At 43.9% G+C, this 27,651-nt stretch overlaps 1 protein-coding gene across 1 annotated transcript in view; it reads right to left on the bottom strand.

Annotated features, from left to right (window-relative positions):
- The window catches only part of cfap61 (cilia and flagella associated protein 61), a 58,913-nt gene that overhangs the window by 5,191 nt on the left and 26,071 nt on the right, over positions 1-27,651 (bottom strand). Inside the window, exons 15-21 of the mRNA XM_083790646.1 lie at positions 26,799-26,927; positions 18,379-18,506; positions 11,726-11,824; positions 11,055-11,217; positions 9,826-10,000; positions 3,904-4,226; positions 2,617-2,941 (exon numbers count right to left, since the gene is read on the bottom strand). Of these exons, the coding sequence (XP_083646772.1) occupies positions 2,617-2,941; positions 3,904-4,226; positions 9,826-10,000; positions 11,055-11,217; positions 11,726-11,824; positions 18,379-18,506; positions 26,799-26,927 (1,342 nt within the window). The remainder of the gene's footprint in view (positions 1-2,616; positions 2,942-3,903; positions 4,227-9,825; positions 10,001-11,054; positions 11,218-11,725; positions 11,825-18,378; positions 18,507-26,798; positions 26,928-27,651) is intronic.

The following is a 27,651-nucleotide window of genomic DNA, read 5'->3' as shown; positions in this document are numbered from 1 at the left end:
TGACAATTCTGACCTGAGATCAGATTCTAAAAATGTCAGTCGTTCTTCGATTTCTTTCAAAAATAGCAGACCTACAAGCTCGTAGTGCGCCACTCGGTGGCGCGCTATGAGCTTGTAGATCTGCTATTTTTAAATAGCTAAAGCACGACATGATGCTAACACCAAAATGGGTTCCCGTTCAGAATGGGAAAAATGAACACACTTCGCAGGGACCTGGAGTTAAAGTTAGAACGGACACACTTGGTGACTATTGTAATATCATACTTACTGTACGCATACATATGACACTAAACAGGGAGGGAAGAGGATGTGCAAATACACGAGAGAAACTTTGAAACGAAGGTTATGGTTTTAAATTGAGAACTCAAGTGAACCCCAGCGTAGTGCGCACCCCTATACCATTTGCCAAAATAGCAGATCCACAAGCTCATGTTGTGAGCTTTAACTTTCAGTTAAACCATAAAGCAACCAGTTAACGAAACGGTTAAAGGACGACTTCACCTATTTTCAACCTATCATTATATAATTGGTCCTCACTAATGCTGCACGAATATGGTACCAGAGAAGGGGAAGTGAACCTCAGTTATATCATCATTAGGGCATTATTTTTCTCCAAAATATTTAGATTTGTATTAATACGAGAACAATAGCTTCCATTATTGCATGCCAACTTCTCAGGAATAGAAAGCCCGCAGTCTCTATTAGCTTGGATTCCTCATGATGATGATATCACTGGTAGACAAGTTTCTGAACTGTCCGCAGCCCTCCTCTGACTGAGACACAGAGTGAGTAGACAGGTTTCTGAACTGTCCACAGCCCCTCCTCTGAGACACAGAGTGAGTAGAAAGGTTTCTGAACTGTCCACAGCCCTCCTCTGAGACACAGAGTGAGTAGACAGGTTTCTGAACTGTCCACAGCCCTCCTCTGACTGAGACACACAGAGTGAGTAGAAAGGTTTCTGAACTGTCCACAGCCCTCCTCTGACTGAGACACAGAGTGAGTAGAAAGGTTTCTGAACTGTCCACAGCCCTCCTCTGACTGAGACACAGAGTGAGTAGACAGGTTTCTGAACTGTCCACAGCCCTCCTCTGAGACACAGAGTGAGTAGACAGGTTTCTGAACTGTCCACAGCCCTCCTCTGAGACACAGAGTGAGTAGACAGGTTTCTGAACTGTCCACAGCCCTCCTCTGAGACACAGAGTGAGTAGACAGGTTTCTGAACTGTCCACAGCCCTCCTCTGAGACACAGAGTGAGTAGACAGGTTTCTGAACTGTCCACAGCCCTCCTCTGATACACAGAGTGAGTAGACAGGTTTCTGAACTGTCCACAGCCCTCCTCTGAGACACAGAGTGAGTAGACAGAGTGAGTAGATAGAAATGGTACCATATCATCATGAGCATTAGTGAGGATGGTTGAAATGGTTTGGTGGAAAAAGGTTAACTGAGAAACCAGGCTATTGATCTTGCAATCTCGGCAAAGTGCCCGTTGCAAAGAATTCACAGGGAGTTTGAAAAAATAAAATAAAATCATTGGTGGGGGAAAAATGCCAGAAGGAGAAGAGTTGCTCTTTTGTTTGTTGGTACTACAAGTGGAGTGGCCTTGGGCACTAGGTGAACATAGCAATCCATTGGCGAAGGCTTCAATTGTGGTGTGGAGTGCCCACTGGCCAGCACAATGGCCTGCGACTGCGTAGAGGAATGGCATTCCACTAAATGCACAAGGTGAACCGCACAGCGCTGGTCATTCACACAGATAATAAATAGCACTCCAGAATAGCCATGAACAAAACGGAAAAAGGATTTGAGTAAATGTGAAAAAATAAATATAATAAAAATAATGTGACACACGACCCATTATTTGTTCACGCAGAGAGAGACGACACACTCAACAGTCGACATGCTTCGTCAGAACAGAACACAAGGGTTGTGGACAAACAATAATGAATGTGAAGGCTTCGTTTCTGATGCATGATGGAAATATGTGCCGTAACAGAAGGCATGCTGAAGATGTGACACTGCAAATGGTTATATTAAACAACTATTACATTATCATAACTATTATTAAAAAGCATACACACGATTTAGACATTAAAAAAAGCATACATAAGATTTTTAGGCGACCGACTATATATTATTGTGTGACACTGTCATACAACGAAGGTTTCAACAGCGATGATGCAAAAAAAAACGTAAAAAAACTCAATGCCAAAAACACAATTAAATTGTAAATTACTTGTGTGACAATTACATAATTGCCAAACTTAACCCATTCTGACCGGGCACCCATTTTGGTGTTAGCATCATGTTATGCTTTAGCTATTGAAAAATAGCAGATCTACAAGCTCATATCGCGCCACCGAGTGGCGCGATACGAGCTTGTAGGTCTGCTATTTTTTGAAAAATCGAAGAACGACTGCATTTTTTAAATCTGATCTCAGGTCAGAATGGGTTAATAATGAAACTGTCAGGATGTAATAGACATTTTTTTAATCTGATCTCAGGTCAGAATGGGTTAAATTAGTAACGGTGACAGCCCTAAATAAAAGAGTGCTTCCCTGGGCCTATAAGTCTGCATGGATTAATTTCAGGAGGATGAAAAAGCAGAACAAAACAAACCTTGTACCCTGGGCCGCGTGTACACGGGTACGAGGCGGTCCGAGTCGGGGACGGCGGGCTCGGGCTCCAGGGTGGGGTCAAACAGGGCCAGCAGCGCGGCGGCCAGCTCGCGGCCCACCTCGGCGCTGCTGAAGCAGGAGTGGGCCACGCCGTCTGCGCGGTAGCGCCGGGAGAACTTGGTGAGCGGGCCCGCGGCGAGCACGCTGGCGTCGTTGGTGCGGAACCGGGCGTCGATCACCAGCCGGCCGTCGAACACCAGACGGGCATCGCTGACGCTCCTGAAGGCATGGGGGTCCACGGCCCGGGAGGACAGGTTGATGAACACCTGGAACGGAACGGGAGGACAAGGTTTGATGGAACACCTGGAAACAGAACGGAGGACCCTAACCCATTCTGACCTGAGATCAGATTCATACGAGGTTTCCGCCGGACACACACTGGTCTGATGAACCCATTCTGACCTGAGATCAGATTATAAAAATGTCAGTCGCTCTTCGATTTTTTCAAAAATAGCAGACCTACAAGCTCATAGCGCGCCACTTGGTGGCGCGCTATGAGCTTGTAGATCTGCTATTTTTCAATAGCTAAAGCACAACATGATGCCAACACCAAAATGGGTTCCCGTTCAGAATGGGCCCATTTGGTTCCATTTGTACACTCTCAGAGTTAAATTAACAGTGATTTCACAATATAAAATGGGGTCCCAGAAATAGAAATGCCCTTAAATGGGGGGTCCCGAGGCCTCATGCATGTCACACTGGGGGGTCCTTGAAATAAAAATGGCTGAGAATCACTGCTAGAGCCATGACAATCTTCTCTTATGGAGGTCCCTGGCATATGTTTTCAAATGGGGGTCCGTGGCCAAATAAATGTCGATTTGGGGGGGTCCTTGAGAGATGGGCAAAATACATTGAAAATGTATTTTGATACAAAATACAAATACTGGGTCAAAAAATGTATCTAAATACAAAATACAAAATACATCTTCCATCCCAGCGAAATACAAATTACAAAATACAGAAAAAGTATTTCAAATACGTATTTCAAATACATGTATTTCAAATACATGTATTTCAAATACTGCCCATCTCTGATGGGCAAAATACATTGAAAATGTATTTTGATACAAAATACAAATACTGGGTCAATTTTTTTTATCTAAATACAAAATACATCTCATTTCTTCCATCCCAGCGAAATACAAATTACAAAATACAAAAAAGTATTTGAAATACGTATTTCTCATCTCTGGACGTGAAAACGTTTGGGAACCACTGACTGACTCACGCCACACGTAAGATGGAGCGGCTGTGTGTCTGTGGTGAACGCCACCGACGCCAGGGGCTCGACGGGGATCAGCTCTCCGCCGTTCATCCGCGCCAGCAGGCAGCCGCGGTGCACGCACACGCCGGCCTTCTCCAGCGCCCGCGCCACGGCTTTCTCCACCTCGGGGTCCGCGAGACACATACTGTTGTTTCCTGTGGTGGTGGTGGTGGAGGGGGAGGGAGGGGAGAGGACCAGGTGGATACGAGAGCCCTGGATTCCCAGGCTGAGCAAGGCCTCCACGCAGGTGTACACGTCAAGGCCGTTCCCGTAGACTATGGCGTTATCTGTAGTGGTGGGGGAAAAATTTGGCCTATACTCAAATGAAGTAAAAAGTGTCAATGCTGCAATGTTTGAAATACTCTGTTTACAAGTAAACATCCGGAATTCTACATTGAGTAAATCTACATTACTTAATTTACAAGAAGTCTACACAATTAGATAATGTGGAATAATTGTTGTTTTCATAAACGCTTTAATGTCTCTCTCCTATTGTACCACATTAATAGAATACAGCATGGAATTGTGGACAAAATCTTATCCAACGATAACAAAACAAAAATGTTGGGTCTGAGAGGCTAAATCTCACCAAATGGTGGTCTGTGGCTCAAATGCTGAATACATAAATAATGGACCTTGATGAAAAGGGTGGAAAACCCCTGATGCAATACATATTTAAACCATGAAGAATGCAAACAGAGCCATGCCTAAAGCACTCCCACACCTTTAAAGTAGCTCTCCTCTGTGGTTCCTAGGACTAGACCCCCAATGGAGTTAACCATTAAGCTGGTCAATGTGGATCTATCCTTTAATGCAAAGTGGCCCCGTGAACCCTCAATGGCCCCTTGTTCTTCTAACCAATATACATATGCATACTTGCATGCATACATGCATGCATACTTGCATACATACATACATACATACATACATATGTGACGACCCGCCTCCCTCAATCTTGGTCGGCTTTCTCCATGGGGGGAGGAATGTGACGGCCAGAGTCACAAGTGACTCTTAAGTGACTCTTAATTGAATAATTAACAGGCCATCACCAGGTAACGATGATTGACACCTGGCAATCTCCCTACTCAGGTTATAGTTGCCACAGGTGTGTCACTCTGGGTGTGTGAGAAAACAGTTTGTGTGCTGGCAGCAGCTCTGAAGGACAGTGTCCAGCACTCTGCACTCTGCTCTCTACCTACTCCTCTGTGATACAATCCAGGGAGGAGAAGTAAACGGAGGAGGCGAATTGCTGCAGGAGGCTTGTTTGCCTCTGTTTGAGTGGGACATTAAAACACACTCACAGGTAACCCAGACAAACACGAACATTTGGACAACAAACAATAACATTTGGACGACAAACAATAACATTGGGACAAAAAACATTTCATTACCAGCAAGGACAAACAATAACATTGGGACAAAAAACACTTCATTACCAGCAAGGACAAACAATAACATTGGGACAAAAAACATTTCATTACCAGCAAGGACAAACAATAACATTGGGACAAAAAACACTTCATTACCAGCAAGGACAAACAATAACATTGGGACAAAAAACACTTCATTACCAGCAAGGACAAACAATAACATTGGGACAAAAAACATTTCATTACCAGCAAGGACAAACAATAACATTGGGACAAAAAACACTTCATTACCAGCAAGGACAAACAATAACATTGGGACAAAAAACATTTCATTACCAGCAAGGACAAACAATAACATTGGGACAAAAAACACTTCATTACCAGCAAGGACAAACAATAACATTGGGACAAAAAACATTTCATTACCAGCAAGGACAAACAATAACATTGGGACAAAAAACACTTCATTACCAGCAAGGACAAACAATAACATTGGGACAAAAAACACTTCATTACCAGCAAGGACAAACAATAACATTGGGACAAAAAACACTGCAAAAACAGCAAGAGGATCTTATTTTGTTATCATTAACTGAACTCTCAAAGACCAATTTTGCTTTATTTCAAAGGAGTGGTGAATTGAATTAATTTGTGCCCAAGATTTTGAGTTGAACATTTATTGAATATATTTTGTGGGGGTTTCGTTATTTGTTGATTTTCGTTCTGAATATTGATCGCCATTTGATGCTTTTTGTTTTAATTGAAAAGTAAATAATGTTGTAACCTAATTAACCCACCCCTGGTTTCAATACAAAGACTGCTCCAATCCAACACATTTAAGGGTTCTTTATCTTTTATTGAGTCCTTTGTCAGTTTCCTCGAACCACCTGGCTACATAAAAAAAAGAGAGGCTAAGTCCTCTCTGGTAGGTACACACCTGCCTGGCACCCCAAGCTACTGAGGAAACCGTTACACATACATACATACATACATACATACATACATACATTACCAGTGTCAAAAACTTTTCATTATTCAATTTCGAAAGTAGCAGATCTACAAGCTCGAAGCACCTCGTGCCACATTTCAAGCTTGCGGATCTATACTTTTGAAGTAGGCCGTTTATTTACCAATAATGGAAACAAAACAAAACAATTAAAATGTTAAAATTTGGAGATAGGAATGTTTCTGCCCAAAAGCAGCAATATACATTTTAATTTTTTACTTTTAATTGTTTTTATCCCACGGTTTTTGTAACACATTTTTTCACACAGTGTCAATAATTCGACTAATGTATCCTAATGTAAACCCAGTGTCCCCAGTGGGAATCGAACCCAGGTGAGGACCTTCTTGCTGTGAGTCGACCGATTTAACAACTTTTTTATAATTAACATTATTTTGAGACATTTTTTGAACCTGCCTCATGTCTTAAAGGGATTGTGACATTAAAAAAAAGGTTTTGGAATTGTTCTTGTTTTTTTTAGGTTTTCTAATCTCAATTGCACCCAAAAAACATGAACTTTTAACATTCAGTAGATTTTCTGTGATCTGGGGTTTTCTGGCTCAAACAGGTGCTCTGATTTGCCGGCAGTTTGTGATGTAAGACCCTGCAAATCCCATATATGTCAATGGGACTGTTTTCACTGTTTTGACTGTTTTCATTGTAGCTCAAAAGGCTTCCAAACCCCAAAGAAAACTTCAGACCACAGAAAATCCACTGAATGTTCAAAGTTCATGTTTTTTGGGTGTAATTGAGGTCATAAAACCTAAAAGAAAAAAGAAAAAGAAATGAAAATGAATGTCATAAAACCTTTAATGGGTTAAAGCAGGGCGTCCGAAACGTTTTAAAGACCTATAGTTTGGGACACTGCCAGAAGAGAAAGGGTGCCACACAACCTAGTGAAACGGTTGAACATGTCTCTGTCCATGGTGCTGAATGTGTGGACAGCTCCTGCTGTCAGGCAGTGGTGGACAAAGTGCTCGTAGTAAAAAGTAAAAGTATCAATACTGCAATATGAGTAAAATCCTCAGTGTTCAGTTATCTAAGAAGATGGTACTCTTCTCCATTTGTATATTATTTGAGAACCACTATGACAGTGTACAAAATAGACTAAGTAACAATAGAGTGTATGCATGTGTCAAAAAAGTACTTTCTGGCCTGGACAGCCCATACATCCAAACAGAAAAGTCCTATCTAATTGCATTAAACAACGTTAAACTCACTTTGCCACTCGATTTGCCACTCACTTTGTGCATGTGCATATACCCTCTATTCCAGGCATATAAGTACATAAAGCAATCTATAGTCATATTTACACACTATAACAAAAAACATCGCATGGATGCACCTGGGATGTATCCTCAGTGATGTATCCTGAGGTCAACGGGGTTTCGGGTCTCGCAACATCATACCCCTCACTCAGGCGACCCAGCCGGGAGTGATCAAGTCCCGACTTACGTCCCAGTAGCTACCCTCAATCAGTCCCATTAGGGAAAAACCAGGGGCACACAATCCGTTGGAACTACTCCAGAACTACTCTGGCAGGGCTTGGAGGTACTATATTATATTTCCATTTCCAAGTAGCCGTTGAATATGAAACGAGGGGTGAATAAAAATATGTGCCGTCTGAAATCTACGTTCTTACAATTTGCATGTATTAATGCTTTCTTCCATGATTGCCACTTTCTCATTAGTATGTATAACAGGGCGTTGCTCTACAGCGCTGCACATATTCCTTCATAGAATAGATTAATTCAGCTTAATGACAAAGGGTGTTTTTATTTTTTCTCCCTGTGCTACTCAGAAAACGATATGATCTGGGGGAGGTGGGCGCTGATTTGCAGAAAGGAAAGATTTCTCAGCAACTAATTAGGAGCTAATTATACAAAGGCCCTTCAGCACTGAAGCAGAATAATGACATTGTGTCTGCGTGTGCCATGCTCGTACATGCTTGTGTCTGTGTGTAGGAGTGCCACTGCCATGTGCAACTCTGTTGAGAGTAACATGGAAACGATACAATAGCCTAGGTGACAATCTGTGGAATTGCCGATCTATACTCTAATGAGGAGGAAAACTGTAGAATAATTATACATTATACCATATATGGTTGCTTATATCTAACCTTTATATTTGACCATCACTACATATATAATACATGATGTGACATGATATTTGTTTTTGCTAGGCCTGCTGGCGCACTTCACCCGGCCTCGCCCCTTTACGGCGATAGTTCATGGAGCCACAGAAGTCAGGAGGCTACATCTAATTATCTCTTCCCGGACCCCCCCATTAATTTGCTAATAGTTAAAGATGGAGTGTCGTGATATTTTTTCCCCCCCAGTTTTTCATGTGTTTATGAGGTGACAGTACTTCATTAGTTGTTATGTGCAATGATGTCTTCCCTTTGTATTTAGGGTTTCTTCCTGGAGGCTGAAACCTCTCCCCTAACCTCTCCCCCTTTATCATACAACAACAGCTGTGGGTGCGGCTTCAGTTCAGGTGGATCACCATTCACCACCCATCACCACACACCAGGCAAACCACATAAATACAACATTTTAACAAATACTGATGATTGACTGTTTTAGTGTGGGGAAAATATCACAGCACTCCATCTTTAATTCATATATACTCCCACTAATCAGTCACACGCCCACAGTACATCAGGTGGTCCATTTAAGCAGTAACTATTCTGCATTCACTAGCTGACACAGATGTCGGCATTCAACTCCCTCCTCCCTGTGGCATTTAGTTCTGTAATGGGTGATTCTGTGATTATACAGTATGTGATTTTTGGGTTGTACTATGATAAGTGGTATCTAGTTCTGTAATGGGTGATTCTGTGATTTATTATAATGTGATGTATGGATATATGGCATATGGCATTCAACTGAAAGTTGGTATGATGTTCATGTAATGTCTTTATCTTATGGTCTGCTCTGGGGAGCTTGTTTCACAGAAGACATATTGTGACTTCTATAATGGAATCCAAATGACTGAAATCACTCGTGGCGACTGAGAACTTGTCACGGTACGCTCCTCTGCCCTTTGTCTGTGTTTTGGGTCTTATTACTTGTATTTGTGTTCTGTACCTTATTTTGTAATAGTGTTCTGTGATTTCCTGTCTGCCTTGTTTTCTGTCTCCTGCCTTGTCTCACCCCCCTGTATTAGTGTAACCCTAGCCACCTGTGTTCTGTTGTCTGTTAGCCTATCCCATTGTTGATTGTGTGTTTCAGTTCACCTGTGGGTAGTTAGTCTTGTCTATATAATGTATATATATGCCCCAGTGTTTTCAGCTCCTTGTCAGTTCATCGTCGTGATTAATGTGGTCAGTTCCTTGTGTTTCAGTCTGTTATTCCAAGTCCTAGTTATGTCCTAGTTGTTTCACAGTGTGCTTTATTGAGTATTAAAACCACTTGAATTCACTCCTCTGCCTGTGCCTGGTTCGTTCTGCATTTGAGTCCTACCTCCGTGACCACATCGTGACAGAACTTGAATCCATGCACACACACGTACCGTCCAGCTCCATGAAGTTGCTGCTGAGCCAGAGGCGCAGGGCGGTGCAGTCCTGCCGGTCGTTGAGGGTGAACAGGTTGGACGGCACGTGCCCAGTGTACCCACGCTGTGGCCGGGCCAACAGCTGGCTGTTTGTGACTGGCCGGTTTAGGTCCACACCGGTGGGACAAGGAACCTAGTGGTACGAGAGGATGATGACACACACAGCAGTGGTGGGGGGTTTCTTTCCCTCCCTGTACTCAGAGATGGGCAAAATACATTGAAAATGTATTTTGATACAAAATACAAATACTGGGTCAAAAAATGTATCTAAATACAAAATACATCTTCCATCACCATCGAAATACAAATTACAAAATACAAAAAAGTATTTCAAATACGTATTTCAAATACATGTATTTCAAATACTGCCCATCTCTGATGGGCAGTATTTCAAATACATGTATTTCAAATACTGCCCATCTCTGATGGGCAAAATATATTGAAAATGTATTTTGATACAAAATACAAATACTGGGTCAAAAAATTTATCTAAATACAAAATACATCTCATTTCTTCCATCTCAGCGAAATACAAATTACAAAATAGTATTTCAAATACGTATTTCAAATACATGTATTTCAAATACTGCCCATCTCTGCCTGTACTTTCGTGAGAAATGCAAAAGTACTTTTTTGTACTTTTCTCACGTAAGTACAGGGATAAATACTGCAATGTATAAATACTCTGATACAAGTGAAAGTCCAGATTTCAAAATAGACCTGAGTAAAAGTACAAAGGTAGTGCCATCAAAATGTACTTTAGTTTAACCCATTCTGACCTGAGATCAGATTCATACGAGGTTTCCACTGGACACACACTGGTCTGATGAACCCATTCTGACCTGAGATCAGATTTTAAAAATGTCAGTCGTTCTTCGATTTTTCAAAAAATAGCAGACCTACAAGCTCGTATCGCGCCACTCGGTGGCGCGATATGAGCTTGTAGATCTGCTATTTTTCAATAGCTAAAGCATAACATGATGCTAACACCAAAATGGGTTCCCGTTCAGAATGGATTAAGTACCAAAAGTACTCATTATGCAGAAAGTTTTCAAATGTATGAAAAAGGTTTTGAATTTAAAAATAAAATAAAAAAACACAAAATAAAATAAAATAAATTAATAACAGGTTTCTGCCCGACAGCCACGATTTTATATATATGTTTTATCTTCGTTATTTGTCTGAACCTGATACTGCAGTCCCGTGCACAGGACGACATGGTCATAGGGGACAGTCCTGTCCCCAGACACGCTGATGTGTTTGGCCTCCCTGTCGATGGCCACCATGGTGCCACTCACCACACGGACCACACTGGCCAGGTGGACACAGTCTCTGCTGCTGTAGCCATGGCTGCAAGGTAACACACACACACACACACACACACACACACACACACACACACACACACACACACACACACACACACACACACACACACACACACACACACACACACACACACACACACACACACACACACACACACACACACACACACACACAGACACGACACGACACGCACACACACAATGCAGTTTCCGTTTGGAGATCGGAGAGCACAAGCAGTCACAAATACTGCAGGAGAATTACCACCTACCAAACAAGCCAGTTGGTATTGTACAGTCAGAAAATGTAAGTGTTCTTGTTTGTTTTTGGAGCACGAGGGGCTGCTGACAGACAGCAGCACGCACAGCGACCCACGGAGCCCTGCACAAGCCCATATTTTGGGCTTTGTGCAGGGCTCTAACATAGACACATATGGACGAACCAAAGCCAGTCATTGGAGCGGTGTGCACAGCTCCGAAATCTGTTGTAAATAGCAGATCTGGGGGGGTGGGATACTGAATACAGCCGGCACCTTGTGGACAGAAAGCTGATGTCATCATTGTTGTGGTCGTGGTTGCCCAGGTAACCGTGGGTTGAGATGAGGGTAACATTGTTGAACCAGAGGTGAGGGCTGTGGAGAACACAATTACACGGAACCAGTTAGTTGCATGTCGGGCACCTCGCATCTCCAAATTTCTTTTTTTTTTGTGCCTGACGTCACTCGCTCATCTCTTGGTTCACAGACGTTTTTCTCTATAGAGAATAAAATGGGGTCATCTTTTTTTTTTTTATTAATTTTTATCCCATGACTTTGTAACCCATTTTCACCCCTGTGTCAATTATCTAATGTGATCCTGGGCTCTACACACCCTCCGCCAACCTGGGGAGAGCAACGGACTTGAACTCATGCTTCTTTCATGCATGAGTGTCCAAGTCGCTCCTTTACACCCGACAGGGGGGAGTTTCCCTGGTTGGACGAACCCAGGACCTTCTAGCTGTGAGGCGACAGCACTATACCGACTGTACCACCGTGACCCCTCATGGGGTCATCTTAAAATCATCTCATATAATTGTGGTCCAAAAATAAACGAACCGTCCTGGCAATATTGTCGGGGAGGTGTCTCTATATCGTTTACGACAGTCAGTCAGTCAGTCACACATACAGTCTGTTTATAGCGAAAAAATAACTAATTCAGCAGCTGTAACATTAGCGTGTCAGTTGATTCTTCATAACCATGTGAGTGAAACGGCCAGGATGATTTGTTTATTTTTCAAACACGGTTCTTATATGAGGCGATCTAAAATCCCCCTATGGGGATTACAATGCAAATAAAAAAAGTACATGAACCGTGGACGTAGCGCCCTCTACCAATATTGACGTCACACGTTCATGCCCTGCTTTGTCATACAGTGTACCACACAAAAACTAGCGAAGAATTGCAGATCTACAAGCAATGCTTGTAAAAAAAGACGAGATATCTCTGTACCAAAAGAGTTAAGAGCTTGTGACGAAATGATAAGTACGTGTTTGGATTCATTAGAATGCAGGTTCTTTTTTTCTTTTTTACATTCCCCGAAAAAGTTATTCAGGGTCTCCGTCCGACAGCGATGTGATGCAATGTGATTGGCTGCCCTCGGCATGCATGCATTATGATAGGGATAATAATAATAATAATAATAGTGGTTCTCAGACTTACTCGTCTCAAGTACCCCCCAACCTGATATGAATTTGACCGCAGACCCGAGCTGAAAGTGTGTGTGTCTGTGTGTATATATATATATATATATATATATATATATATATATATATACAGCTCTAGCTTCTTGCAGTGATTCTCAACCCGTTTAATTTCAAGGACCCCCAGTTTGACAAGGATTGCCATTAGGCTACGGACCCTCTTTTAAAGCCATATAAGCCAGGAGATGAATGGATATACTTTATCCTCGCTCTAGTTACTAGAGCAAGGACCCCCAAATGGACACTTATAAGCCTGCGGACCCCCCCCCCCATTTGAAGAGATATGCCAGGGACCCCCATAAGAGAAGATTTATACAGCTCTAGCCTCTAGCAGTGATTCTCAACCTGTTTAATTTCAAGGACCCCCAGTTTGACAAGCATTGCCATTAGGCTATTAAAGCCATACCTGTGGGACTCCAATTGATAATGTAAAATCAATGTTAATTTAACTCTGAGAGCGTCCACATGACATGCCATAAGGGTCCAATTGGTTCCACTCTCTATCCCCCCCTAGCGTTCGGTGAGAGTTGCGCCACTGGGCGGCAGTAAGACGAGCAGGGGTGAAGTGAATGCAAGCCGTATTTAAAGGGACCGCTATGCTTGAGCGTGAATTCTGATTATGAATGTGTGACATAATGATCAGCTGAGATGTGAATGAAAAAAGGAATGACTGACGCTGACCACAGCTTTGCCATGCGACTCACATGTCCCTGTATAAACTAACGCTGGTTAAAATAGATTAAAATACTGTCAAATAAATGGCAAAAGCAGCAGATCCACAAGCTGGAAATGCATAGCTGATCTGCAACTTTTGATGCTCGTGTGTGCCGCTTTAGTCAGTGTAGTGTGATCACGCATGGCGTTCATTTACGAAAAAACACAACATATGGATTTAAGAGGTGCTGCCCCGACAGCAACGGTATGATAATCATTCTAGTTCAGTCACAGTGGTGGTGGCCATTGTGTATTTGAAGGACGCACAATGTATTACGGTATCTGTTACTGACATCTATTGCTCGGTCGCTGTGGCTTTGATCCTAGCTTCCGCTTGCCCCCTCAGGTTGGCAGAGGAAGTGTAGCGCCCAGGATTACATTAGATAATTGACACTGGGTGAAAAAATGGGTTACAAAATAATTGTGGGATAAAACATTTCAGGAAAAGAAAAAATCTCAACATTTTGACAATACGGCACTGTATCAACAACCTGACCTCAACCTAGTCAAACTTTCCTTTGTAATCCGTAGAACAAAAGGAGGATTGGTAAACCACTACATTGAGGCATTAAGGCCAATTCCTGGTGGTCTGTACACTGGTGGTTACCAGTCTGCCCCCCCCCCCCCCCCCCCCCTCTCTCACACACACACACACACACCCCCCTTCTCTTCTGTTTGTGTTGCTATCAGGGAAGGACAGATGGATACGGTGACCCCGTAGCCTGACACACACACACACACACACACACACACACACACACACACACACACACACACACACACACACACACACACACACACACACACACACACACACACACAGTGTGTTGTTTTTTCTGTCTGCCCCGATCCCTCCCTCCCTCCCAAACACTCTCCCTCCCATACACTGTAGTGCAGAGGGCACGCACGCACACATACAGTACTGTACTGTACACTGTATCATCAGTTGGGTCCCCCCCCCCCCCGCCATAAAAATAATCATATTTTAACTGGGGACTCCCCCCCCCCTTCCACACACACACACACAACCCTGACAAGCACGAATTGTAGGAGTTAAGTTAAGGCATTACATTTTGTTTAACTTGGTTCCACAGATAGATATTGTACCAGTAGCTGATCTTCAAGCTCACAGTGCCTTCTTATATTATTTGACAATTTGGCCAATGTTTGACCAGTTTTTAAGGGGCGCTATGTCCAGCTTTGAGGCTTTGGCACAAAACATTGTTCTAACACAAACATTGAATGCTATCGACAATGAATGTATCATTTGTTGATTACTTTTGATGCAGTAATGATCGTTAAATTGTCACCTGGGGGTCCCGACCCACAGGTTGTGAACCACTGCTGTATCTGGCATGTCTGGCCTACTTTCTAGCCTTAAAGGGACACTTCACCCTTTTTGCTAAAAAATATATGTTAATGACATTTAGGAGCTTTAGAACACTTTCCTGTGGGTCTTTATGTGTGTAATATGTGGTTTTAGATATTTTAGATTGTATCAGTGAGCCCAGTGTCTCTGATGTCATGGACACTGGGATCACTTACTTCCTGGACTACATGTTGTCTCAGTAAGACAGACCTCCCCTATCCACAAGGAGGAGCAGTGCACCAAAGTATTTTGGGAATTGTAGTCCAGGAAGGAAGTGAGACCAGTGTCCATGACATCAGAGACACTGGGCTCACTGCTACAATCTAACATATCTAAAACCACATTTTACACACATAAAGACCCTCGGGACAGTGTTCTAAAGCTTCTAAATGTCATTAACATATATTTTTTTGCAAAAAGGGTGAAGTGTCCCTTTAAATCTGACCCTAATGCCAGAAAGGTGTGTGTGTGTGTGTGTGTGTGTGCGTACGTGTGTCCAGTGGGTGGTACGGTAGCCAGAGGTTTTGTGCAGGAGAGATAAGGCAGCTCCCCCATCTCGTCGTACAAGAAGCCGATCGACGCATATCACTCACCCTGCTCAATGCGTTGCCACCATTAGCTTAGTTAGCGGCATGCTAACTGCCTCATTAGCCAACTCATTAGTGACAGCAAACACAAGATATCACCCATGCAGCAGGTCCCTGCAACAGTGTGTGTGACTGTGTGTGTGTGTGTGTGTGTATGTTTTCCTGGTAGTGCACGTGACAGTGGAGTGGCAAAAGAAAAGCACTTGCTGCTGTTGAATGTGTGTGCCTGCTGACGCACGCACGCACGCGCGCACGCACGCACACACGCACGCACGCACACACACACGCGCACACACAGGGTGAGACGTGGTTGCCTAGCAGTTATCACTTCTCAGGCGAATCAGCTTGTGTGTGCTGCTGCTGCTCGTTGTTTGGTTGGAGCACTTTAACCCATTCTGATCTGAGATCAGATTCATACGAGTTTTCCACTGGACACACACTGGTCTGATTAACCCATTCTGACCTGAGATCAGATTCTAAAAATGTCAGTCGTTCTTCGATTTTTCAAAAAATAGCAGACCTACAAGCTCGTATCGCGCCACTCGGTGGCGCGATACGAGCTTGTAGATCTGCTATTTTTCAATAGCTAAAGCATAACATGATGCTGACACCAAAATGGGTGCCCGTTCAGAATGGGTTAATCTCAGAGACAGAGGTTGAACGCAGACAAACACATCCAGCCAGCCTCCGGCTTCAGTCAAGTGACGACTAAACTACACTACACTACACACTGGATTCCTAGGATATAATCATTTAGTCCAGTGGTTTTCAACCTTTTTCATATCAAGGCCCATTATTTATTCTGCATTTGAGCCACGGAGTCGGACCACCGTTCGATGTGATTTTGCCTCTCTCAGACCCAAAATTATGAAGAATATTTTGTTGTCGTTGAATAGGATTTTGTTTGTTTTGTAACATTTCGATGTTGTACTGATGCTGGTACCATAGGAGATAACGGAGATAACGTTGATCAAAATAAAACATATTTTACATTCTTTAACCCATTCTGAACGGGCACCCATTTTGGAGTTAGCATCATGTTATGCTTTAGCTATTGAAAAATAGCAGATCTACAAGCTCATATCGCGCCACCGAGTGGCGCGATACGAGCTTGTAGGTCTGCTATTTTTGAAAAATCGAAGAGCGACTGACATTTTTAGAATCTGATCTCAGGTCAGAATGGGTTCATCAGACCAGTGTGTGTCCGGCGGAAACCTCGTATGAATCTGATCTCAGGTCAGAATGGGTTAAATGCAACACATTAGAGTGTACCCAGCAAGCCAAATGACGTCATGACGACATCCTCCGGTGACATTCTGACTAGGCCAGATCACAGCCCATATGGGGATGATCTTTACGTCATTTCCAGGACGTCTTCACCAGTTTAAATAATATAGCTTATTTTGGGGCCAGATCTGACCAGTTATGTTCAGTGTTGGGGAAGTTACTTTTAAAAAGTAAGGAATTATAGTTATCGTTACTTATCTAAAAAAGTAATTTGTTACTTTACTTTACATTAAATTATGAAAGTAACTACTTTACTTTACTTTAAATAATAATAATATAAAAAACGATTTAAAAGAAGGTTTTTTGTTCTGTCGCACAGTAAGAGAAAAGACAACTCCCTCTTAACATTATGAAATGTAGTGGAACAATAAAACATGTTCAGGAATTTTGACAGGCATCTTTATAGAGATATTCTATTTCATCAAATGTATTTTTGAGCTCATCTTCCATTTTAGAATATTCACTGTTCAGGTATTTGGAAAATGTATTTCTGCACATTGGCCCTGCTTTCACTGGTATTTTGCTGACCAAGGAACAGACTCCACCGGCGTTGAGAGGGGAAGCATTTCCTCAACAACATAGGCTACCTAGCAATCATTTTGTCAAGTTGACTCTTGGTGACATGCTACTGTGGCGATTTAAAATCGATATTTCCAACCCCCAAAGCAACCGATCTCGCTGTCATCATCCGCATTTGCCATTTTAGCGTGTGGTACTGTATTATGATTTTCATTCAACCCGCGATTTCTGTCTGTGTAGTGTCTATGTATGCGTTACAAGGGTTTGTGTGTCTGTGACTAAATGTGTTACTGTTTAAGACAGCCAGTAAGCCCGCCCACCCTGTAGACTGTCTCTGATTGGCTTACCCTGAAATCTGGCCCTACGTTAGCCAATCAATGACCTCTTCTGCCACATGCTTTTTATCATGTTAGGGTGTATCAAGCCATGTGGCCTCAGAGGCTAGTATGACTGCACAAACGAAACTGTCAACACAGAGAGCGCTCTCTCTCTCTGCACTGCAGTCAGCAGCACCGAGACGCCTGTATGATAGACTCACGGAGCTGCGAGACTTTTCACTGATCACATAAGTTGACATAACACCATAACGCGGGTAACGCTCGCACAATAACTATAAGGCCGTTATGGAATGGGGAATGTAAAGCGTTAGGTTACAAGTTACTGCAAATAGTAGTTACGTTATGTAACGTAACGCGATGTAAGGGCGTTAGTCACAACACTGGTTATGATATGACCTAAGTTGATCTTAAATATTTGAATACATAGTCTTTCACAGCAAATGTTTTTAACTCAAATATTTTCTTCTGGGGGGTCCGTGGAACAACATATTTTCAGATGGGGGTCGGCAAAAATACATACATACATTTTGGGGTCCTTGACATGAAATGGTTTGAGAACCACTGACATATAAACATACACACGGGCACGAGTACGACATGATTTTTGAAGACATTTGTATAGGGACGTCTCACCAGAACACCAGGGCCTCCAAGCAGCTCAGAGCCGTGTCGGACGCTCCCACCACCACGAGCCGGGCGTTGATGCTCAGCTTGGGCTCCATGCTGAGCTTTCTGCTCAGCAGGTTCAGAGCATATGGAGACTGCGTGGTGAGGAGAGGAGAGAGGAGAGGAGAGGAGAGGAGAGGAGAGGAGAGGAGAGGAGAGGAGAGGAGAGGAGAGGAGAGGAGAGGAGGGGAGGGGAGGGGAGGGGAGGGGAGAGGAGAGGAGAGGGGAGGGGAGGGGAGGGGAGGGGAGGGGAGGGGAGGGGAGGGGAGAGGAGAGGAGAGGAGAGGAGAGGAGAGGAGAGGAGAGGAGAGGAGAGGAGAGGAGAGGAGAGGAGAGGAGAGGAGAGGAGAGGAGAGGAGAGAGTGGCGTTGGTAAACTTAGTATTTACTGGTTATACGTTTATTTGGGAGGGACAGCACATATCTCTGCTGTCGGGCATAAACCACAGAACTCCAAAGTCTGTGTGTGTGTGTGCCTGTGTGTGTGTGTGTCTGTGTGTGTGCACGAGGGTTTTAATGACCCTTCTTCATGGAATGCCACCCCACTCAGCAGCAGTGTCAATGTCAATAGGTCGTATTCTGTAAACAGCAGGGTCAATAGGTCGTATTCTGTAAACAGCAGGGTCAGTCGATCGTATTCTGTAAACAGCAGGGTCAATATGTCATACTCCAAACACCCATATAGGGACATACGGCCATAGGGACACACGAAGCTATTCATTGGAGACGGTGTGCACCACTCCCAACCCAACCATCCAGCTCAAGTGGAGTTAGGAGGTTTTGTCCGAAGCACTTTTTAATATCCCACTAATATTGTCAGCCAATTACAATGTCACGTTTTGTTATGGACAAAAGAGCCATTAAAATTACATTTTGGACAGGTGTATTTAATACCTTTTCATACAAGGTTATTGATCCTATAAGCCACTGATGGCATTGTATGGTGTAGTCCTACAGGAGTCACCAATAACAACTCCAAGCCGACGCATTTACTACGTAATGTAGACCTTTATTAATCCCACAGGGTAAACGAGTTTAGAGCTTCACCAGTGTGCCAAACATGAGAAACACGATATTCTATTTTTTTCACGTCTTTTTATGTATTTATAAACGATTGTAAAACATAGATTGGTTACGTAACCAACAACAGCCAATTTGTTATGCAAAGCTCGGCCTATATCACAGCGAAAGTTCAATTACTCCGGAAAAAGAAAAAAGTGTCTAACTATATAGTCTGCAAACAGACTAATAATAATAATAATAAGATGGCTAAACAGGTGGAGATGGAGTTAGCTGGTTTGGCAGACATTTTGAGGATCCAATGGAGTTAGGTGGTTTTGGCCAAATCGCCTTTTAATACCTTTCATTGGTTCAATATATTATATTATATTATATTATATTATATTTACTTTGCCTTGGTTTCGTTGTCCGGATCGGATATAATTGGTATCCTCCTGCATTTAATTTCTGTTTATTTAAGTAGCCGGAGAGACCGGGTGTAGACACCTGTTACTGAACAAACGCCTCTACAATATAGCGAATGATTTCTATCAGAGTTATTCAACACTTATTCCAACCAAACAACAGAAACGCAACATCTAACCACCTAACCAAACGAACCGAGCAGATTGTGCACATATAGCGGGGCAGGTGCAGCTGCATGTCCTTATCAGCCCCCCCTCCCCCCCCAGCCCAGATGCTTAACCTTTTTTTCTTTAAAACATGATGGCGGGCCACATGCAGTCCCCCCCCCCGGCCTGCCTGCGTAACGTGATCCTGTATTGACGGAGACAGAGAGAGAGGAACAGGTGCTTTAAATGTGATTAAGCCGTCAGTGCTTTGGTGCCAGCAGCCAGGGGCTTTACACAGGCCGACACAATGCTGCAGCAGGCCTCGCTCTTATGTAACACATGTACGCTCGCTAATCACGGTCGCCGTGTCACTTAACCCATTAGGACCCGAGGGGACGATTCTACAAACGTGCCTTCTGAAATCGGTAATTCTCAAACGTTGTTCCGTGCCAAGGAGTATATCCACCCCACAAAAAAAAAGAAAAGAATAAACATCGCTTGGCGGCGTGGACCCTTTGCTATTCGAAAATGTTTTGTGGCTAGGGGACCCTCCCAGAAGAGAAAGATTTGTGTTAAAAGAGAAACAGATATATTCAAAAAACTGTTCTAAACCAATGTTCCAAACCCAAGAATTCATGAATTTATGAAAAACCTATGTTGCAGTGGTTTTCAACCCTTTTAATATCAAGGCCCATTATTGATTTGGCATTTGAGCCACTGATTTTGTCCACAATTTCATGCAGTGTTGATATGGTACCGAGAGATAACAGGCAAAAATAAAATATTTTACATTCTCTACATTTTGTAGACTTCTTGTAAATTAACTAATGCAGAGGTTTAACAATAATTTGACTCTTGAGAGCGTTAAAATTAAACTAAATGGACCCGTAAAAGTTAAAGATCTATATAGCTCAAATCTATAAAAAAAAAACAGATGCTTGCCCGGTTTGAGTGGGTTAAACGGGGGATGGGGGCTAAATTGGACGAGGTGAAACAGCCATGCAGGTGGTGCGCACGTTGCTGCCTTTCCGGCCGGTGTGTGTGTGTGTGTGTGTGTGCATGCATGCGTGCGTGTGTGTGCGTGACGTGACAAATATCAATTCAGAGGGAACAGCACCAGAGCATCACGTTAAGATGTATGTCTGACGTAGACCTTGTACATGGTAAAACAGACCAGGGGATGCTATAGGGTCTGTTTAGGTGATTCAAATAACTTCATAATTTCCTGAATCCCGGTCCGCTGACCTCCGTGCAAGGGTCCTTGGGGAGGTTCCAGGGGGTCCCCAGCTAAATGCATTGATACAGCATCACAATCATTTTAACCACTCTATCCATTTATATGTTATGGCTATTCAAACAATATCAGAAATGTATCTCTGCTGTCAGGGAGAAACCATATAACTCCAAATTTTTCAGGAATATATATATATTTTTTTTAGGAAATGGACAGTTTGAGGGTCCAATAGTTTGACCAAAATGCCCTTTAATACTTTCCATTGATCATTTGTTTAACCAACACACGTAAAGTGTTCAAAAGCATTGATTTATGAAAAAGATAATTAAGTTAGCTGGTTTCCTCCCGACAGCGACGACATCCAATATAATCCAAAATAGCATTTTTTTCTTTAGAGATTTCTCAAACAATGTTCAGCAGATATCTCAGGTCAGAATGGGTTCATCAGGACCAGTGTGTGTCCGGCGGAAACCTCGTATGAATCTGATCTCAGGTCAGAATGGGTTAATCTAAATATTCTCTTCAGGGGGTCCATGGCACACAACATTTTCAGATGGGGGGTCCGTCCGTATAGCCGTGAAGTATACATGTCAATTTGGGGGTCCTTGACGTGAAAAGGTCTGAGATCCACTGCTCTATAACAGGCCTAGGGAGTGATAAGATGCAGGGCGGGCGTCCAAAGTACACACACTAAAAGTGATCAATCCTCCCTCACCGCGGTGTACACAGAGTGACACAGAGAGGAGTGACTTAAGAGAGAGTCAGCAGATGGGGCTTTTAGGTTTCTGTGTAACCGAAAGACGACTGATTGCCGTCGACGACACAATGGCTCTGTTTCTGCGAGGGGGATCAAAGCATATGACCTTTCGGTTCTGGGAGGAGGGTCTCTCTCTCTCTCTCTCTAGTCTAAACCCCCTCCAAGGCAACCCTAATTGTCACCGGCGGCTTTTGTTTTATCCTTAATGTAATTACGGAGAGCAAAAGGAGGAAAAAAAAGCCTCTCTGCATTGTCTCCCCTGGACGATGTAATCATTTATCAAGACAGACAGGGGTGTGAGTGTGTGTTGGTGGTGGTGGTGGGGGGGGGGGGGGGGTATTGGCACAAGAAAAGCCAGCTTATTAGCACCGCTGAGCTGGTCCAGGTGACAGTCACTCACCACAGATGCACCGCAGCGCTTGTGTGTGTGTTTGTGTGTGTGTGTGTGTGTGTGTGTGTGTGTGTGTGTGTGTGTGTGGCAGAACACGAAGTGATAACACAACGCATATTTCATAGTCTAAACAGGATGCTTGCCTACAGTATGTTGGGAGAATGGTGTAAAAACAATGCATAAATTCAATTTAAAACTGAGAGAGGAGGGTGGGGTTAAATTATGTTGAGTTATTTTCGACGAGAACCCCCTCCGTTCCCCAACATCAAGCAGACACTGTTGGCCCGGTGGCAACTCTTACTCTGACAACTCTTACTCTCACCTAAACCTGTACATCTGTACAGGTTTAGGTTTAGGTTTATTTATTTATATAGCACGTAGTACAAAAAATAGACAATAACATATCAAAGAACAAAAATACAATGCAAGGAAGGGAAGAAGCCAGCTGGCTTATTTGGAATCCTTTCCTGTATGGAAGAGGCCATTGATTTAAACAGATTAAAAGTTCATTAAGAACAAAACAAAAGTCTACAAGTTGGCAAAGGGGGGCAGCTGTGCAATAAATAAATAAAAACACAGACTGCACAAAAAAGGGAAATAAACAATACAACAACAAACACACAAAAGAAAATACAACACACCAAAGTAAATCATGTAATCTACAGGAGAGGAAGAAATAAGATATTTCTTTAGATGTTTCTTGAATATTGGCAAGTATCTGTCCATCTCTCAATACCATTGCTAAAGCCTGCTATAAGGAGCAGTGTTAGTTAGATTTAGAATACACCACTTGGCTCTCAAACCTTTCCATGTCCAGGACCCCCAAATTGATATGAATTTGGCCGCGGAAGCCCATCTGAAAATGTATCGTGCCAGTGACCCAGAGGCAGAAGCAAATATAAAGTATATAAAATGTGGTTTAAGTGGACCCACTGGAATGCGAAGCGACACGTTGTGAGCTTGTTGATCTGCTATTTTCACTAGTTTGGGTCTTTGGGAAACATCAAATTTCTCTTTTGGGTCACAGCCTAAAAGGTTTGGGAACCACTGGAATACAGCATGACAGTATATGTGATCTGCTCTATGTTCAAGCCTGAACAAACACCTGCTGCTGCCCAGCTCTACAGAGGCCAGCAAGCAGTGTACAAACGTAACCAAATGGACCCGTCCCTTCTATAGTAGTATAGCTCTCTCAGGCAAATCCATCCCTACATACATATAGCCTAGGCCTATACCGTGCAGTGTACATTTTTAGCCCTCTCTCCCATTCTGAACGGGCACCCATTTTGGTGTCAGCATCATGTCGTGCTTTAGCTATTTAAAAATAGCAGATCTACAAGCTCATATCGCGCCACCGAGTGGCGCGATACGAGCTTGTAGGTCTGCTATTTTTGAAAAATCGAAGAGCGACTGACATTTTTAGAATCTGATCTCAGGTCAGAATGGGTTCATCAGACCAGTGTGTGTCCAGTGGAAACCTCGTATGAATCTGATCTCAGGTCAGAATGGGGTTAAAGCAAATTCATGCTGTATTTTACTCTAGTCATCACCCCTCTGCTCTGTACTTCCAGCCATCATTCAAGAACACAGCTGCCTAGTCTGAGCTCGTCAGCTCAGCCTCCTCCACTCCCTCCCTAACTCCTGTGTGACTCTCTCTCTTGCTTCCTCCCTATAAATCCCTCCATCCTTGTCACTCTCCCTTGCTCCCCCCCCCCCCCCACCACCACTGCCCAGCTCCTTCCTCGTCACCCTCCCTAACTGCCTTGCCCTGTCCTTGTCACTGCCCCCCCATTCCTCCATTCAGGAGGAGAGCTGCTTACATCTTCTCCTCCTCTGCACCGCAGGGCACCCTCCAGCCCAGCTGCTCTGACCCTTCCTCTCATCTTACCCCCCCCCCCCCCCCCCCCCCCGCGTCCATTCCTTCCCTTCCTACCTTCCACCTGCCCCTCCTTCCTCTTCTCAGCTCTTTTGTATTACCAACCCTCCCCCCCACGAGCGAGTGAGAGGAGTGAGTGAGATAGAACCAATTTCCCTGTGAGTGAGATAGAACCAATTTCCCTCTATGGTTTGCGAGATCTGGGGACCATTAGCAAACCATGACCTTGAAAAATGGGATAAACACCAAACCGAGACCCTACACACAGAACTCTGCAAATCCATTCTCCGTACCCTGCAGCGAAAAACACCAAATAATGCATGCAGGGCAGAATTAGGACGATACCCACTCATAATCAAAATAAAAAAGAGAGCACTTAAGTTCTACAACCACCTAAAAGGAAGTGACCTAGATGCACTCCATAACAAGGCACTCACACACAGTGAAACTCTAGAGAGATGCCTCCTAAGCCAGCTGGCCCTGGAACTCCGAGCACAAACACAAACAGAGCCACGAGATAGAAAACCCATTGGACTAAACCAAATTATAAAACAGCAAAAGGAAAACTATCTGACACATTGGAAAGAAGCAACACAAAAGCAGAGTAAACTAGAATGCTATCTGGCCCTAAACAGAGAATACACAGTGGCAGAATACCTGAGCATCGTGACCGACCCAAAACAAGGAAAAAACGAGGTAAATTAACTAGGTACAGACTCAGTGAGCACAGTCTCGCGATCGAGAAAGGCCGTCATAGGCAGACCTGTATCCCGAGAGAAGACAGACTATGCACCCACTGCACACAAAATGAAGTGGAAACCGAGCTACACTTCCTAACCATCTGTCCATTGTACCAAGACATCAGAGACACATACTTCCCACAGATTACAACCACACACACAGAGATTTTGAAAACATGACCAATGACAAAAAACTCCCATATCTGCTGGGCGACGTACAACAATGTGCAAACACAGCAGCAAGATTTGTGAGTTGCTGTGATAGGAGAAGGATGTCAAATGGAACACAACCACCCTAAAGACTAATCATTGTGTATATTCCTGCACTATACCTGCATCGAGTGACCTTGGTACATAGAAGTTGATCTATTGAAGATTCTGACCTTCAAAGTACATCATTTTTGTTTCGATTGTATTGCTGTATTGTTGTATTGTTCTTTCTGCTTTGGCAATGTAAACGTTATGTTTTCTCATGCCAATAAAGCCCTTTGAATTGAATTGAATTGAATTGAATTGAGTGAGGGTAGCCCCGATGTGTGGTCACGTCATTGGGATCCAGCTCTATATATTTCCTGTATGTGTGTAATAAACTTTGTGAACCTTTAGCGTGATACTGTCTCGTGTCGCGTTATTGTTCTCCCGGGCCCGTCGCCGCCGCCGTACCAAGGTATACTTCAACCGGATTGTCACACACCACCCAGCCGGCACACACTACCTGTCTGTCAAACAGGACGAGGGTTCAGTACTTAGAGTTTTACAACAGCGACTGAGAACTTTAATCCGTGCCCCACCCCCCCCCCCCCCCTCTCTCTCTGCATCTCTCCCTGCAGCTGCAGGCTTTTGTTCATTTGCATTCTCTGTCACACAGCTAGTCTCGCGTAACTATTCCACAATCTGCAATATAGACTAGAGTCTGGATCAACACAATCAGAGTAATCTGTCATTTCTATTCACAAAACTATATTTTAAAATATCTTTAGAGCTTATTTCATTTCCATTTCTGCTAAGCAGTAAGCTATATATGCTTAGATGATTGATTTCTATTTATATTAGGAGCGCGACTGTAAAAGACGAAACAAAAGTGGGGAAGGGACTTCACTTAGGCTTTATATTTTTACTCACGCTTTACATTTTTACCGTACTCATGATCAGAGCTTCCGTTGCTCCAAGACTGTATGACGGAAGCATTTGAACATTCCGAGAGGCAACAGTCTGGCAATGCAAGACTAGCTCGCTATAGTCTCCTGCATGGCCCAGTCGCTGCTGCTACTAGCCCCACCTGCGTCTGGGTGACCTGTCGGGACTCTGCTGCTACTAGCCCCACCTGTGTCTGGGTGATCTGTCCAGACTCTGCTGCTACAAGCCCCACCTGTGTCTGGGTGACCTGTCGGGACTCTGCTGCTACTAGCCCCACCTGTGTCTGGGTGATCTGTCCAGACTCTGCTGCTACAAGCCCCACCTGTGTCTGGGTGACCTGTCGGGACTCTGCTGCTACTAGCCCCACCTGTGTCTGGGTGACCTGTCGGGACTCTGCTGCTACTAGCCCCACCTGTGTCTGGGTGACCTGTCGGGACTCTGCTGCTACAAGCCCCACCTGTGTCTGGGTGACCTGTCGGGACTCTGCTGCTACAAGCCCCACCTGTGTCTGGGTGATCTGTCCAGACTCTGCTGCTACAAGCCCCACCTGTGTCTGGGTGACCTGTCGGGACTCTGCTGCTACTAGCCCCACCTGTGTCTGGGTGACCTGTCGGGACTCTGCTGCTACAAGCCCCACCTGTGTCTGGGTGACCTGTCCACACTCTGCTGCTACAAGCCTCACCTGCGTCTGGGTGATCTGTCGGGACGGGGCGTTGATGCCTAGCTCATCCAGCGGGTAGGCGATCTGGCGCCTGGGGCGCGCCGGCACCATGCATCTCAGGACGCACGTCGCAGGGTAGATGCCGGAATTCTGTTATAGGCGGACAGAAACCGCACAGGGACAGAGACCAGAAAGAAAAGGAGTGTTTAAAAGTATAATCTCTCCGAGACGGATTCCACTAACAGCGGAATCTGTCAGCACTGCAGCACCACTGCCCTAAATATATATTAAAAAAAAAAAAACATTCCCCCAAAAAAGCTTTTTTTCGTTGGATAAGATTTTCTTCACAATTCCATGCTGTATTGATGTTGGTACCATTAGGAGAGATAACAGGCGGACGTTGATTAAAAACAAAAAAACTATTCTTCAATTCTTCAATTCTCCAATTGTGTAGACTTTGTGCAGATGTTTAACAATAATTTAACTCTTTGAGAGACCACCTGGAACCCCCCCAGGGACCGCCGGTCGAGAACCAGCTCTCACGTTTCACGAGTCGCGGATCTTTGAGGAGCGACACACATTTGGCAGCAGCACTCACACACCCTAGTACCTGGCTAGGGTGGAATACCAACTCGCAGCACAGAAGTGTGCTCTAAAATGACTACAGTGTGGAAGTGGGTAGTTTGGAGAGGAAGAGACCTTCACAGAGCCCTGATGTGTGATAATTAGCTCCGCTGAAGGGACTGAATAATTCCAGCACCAATGTGGTTCATTCATGGACAAACGTGCGTTGTGCCAGAGACCGGAGGGAGAAGAATCCCACTAGGTTTCACTCTTGGCCACGCAGCGCGCCAAAAGCTGCATCCTTCCTCCA

Source organism: Protomyctophum parallelum, assembly GCF_964188405.1.
Source record: "Protomyctophum parallelum genome assembly, chromosome: 19".
In the NCBI taxonomy this organism is placed as follows: Eukaryota; Metazoa; Chordata; class Actinopteri; order Myctophiformes; family Myctophidae; genus Protomyctophum; species Protomyctophum parallelum.
This window is presented reverse-complemented; position numbering and strand designations above follow the sequence as displayed.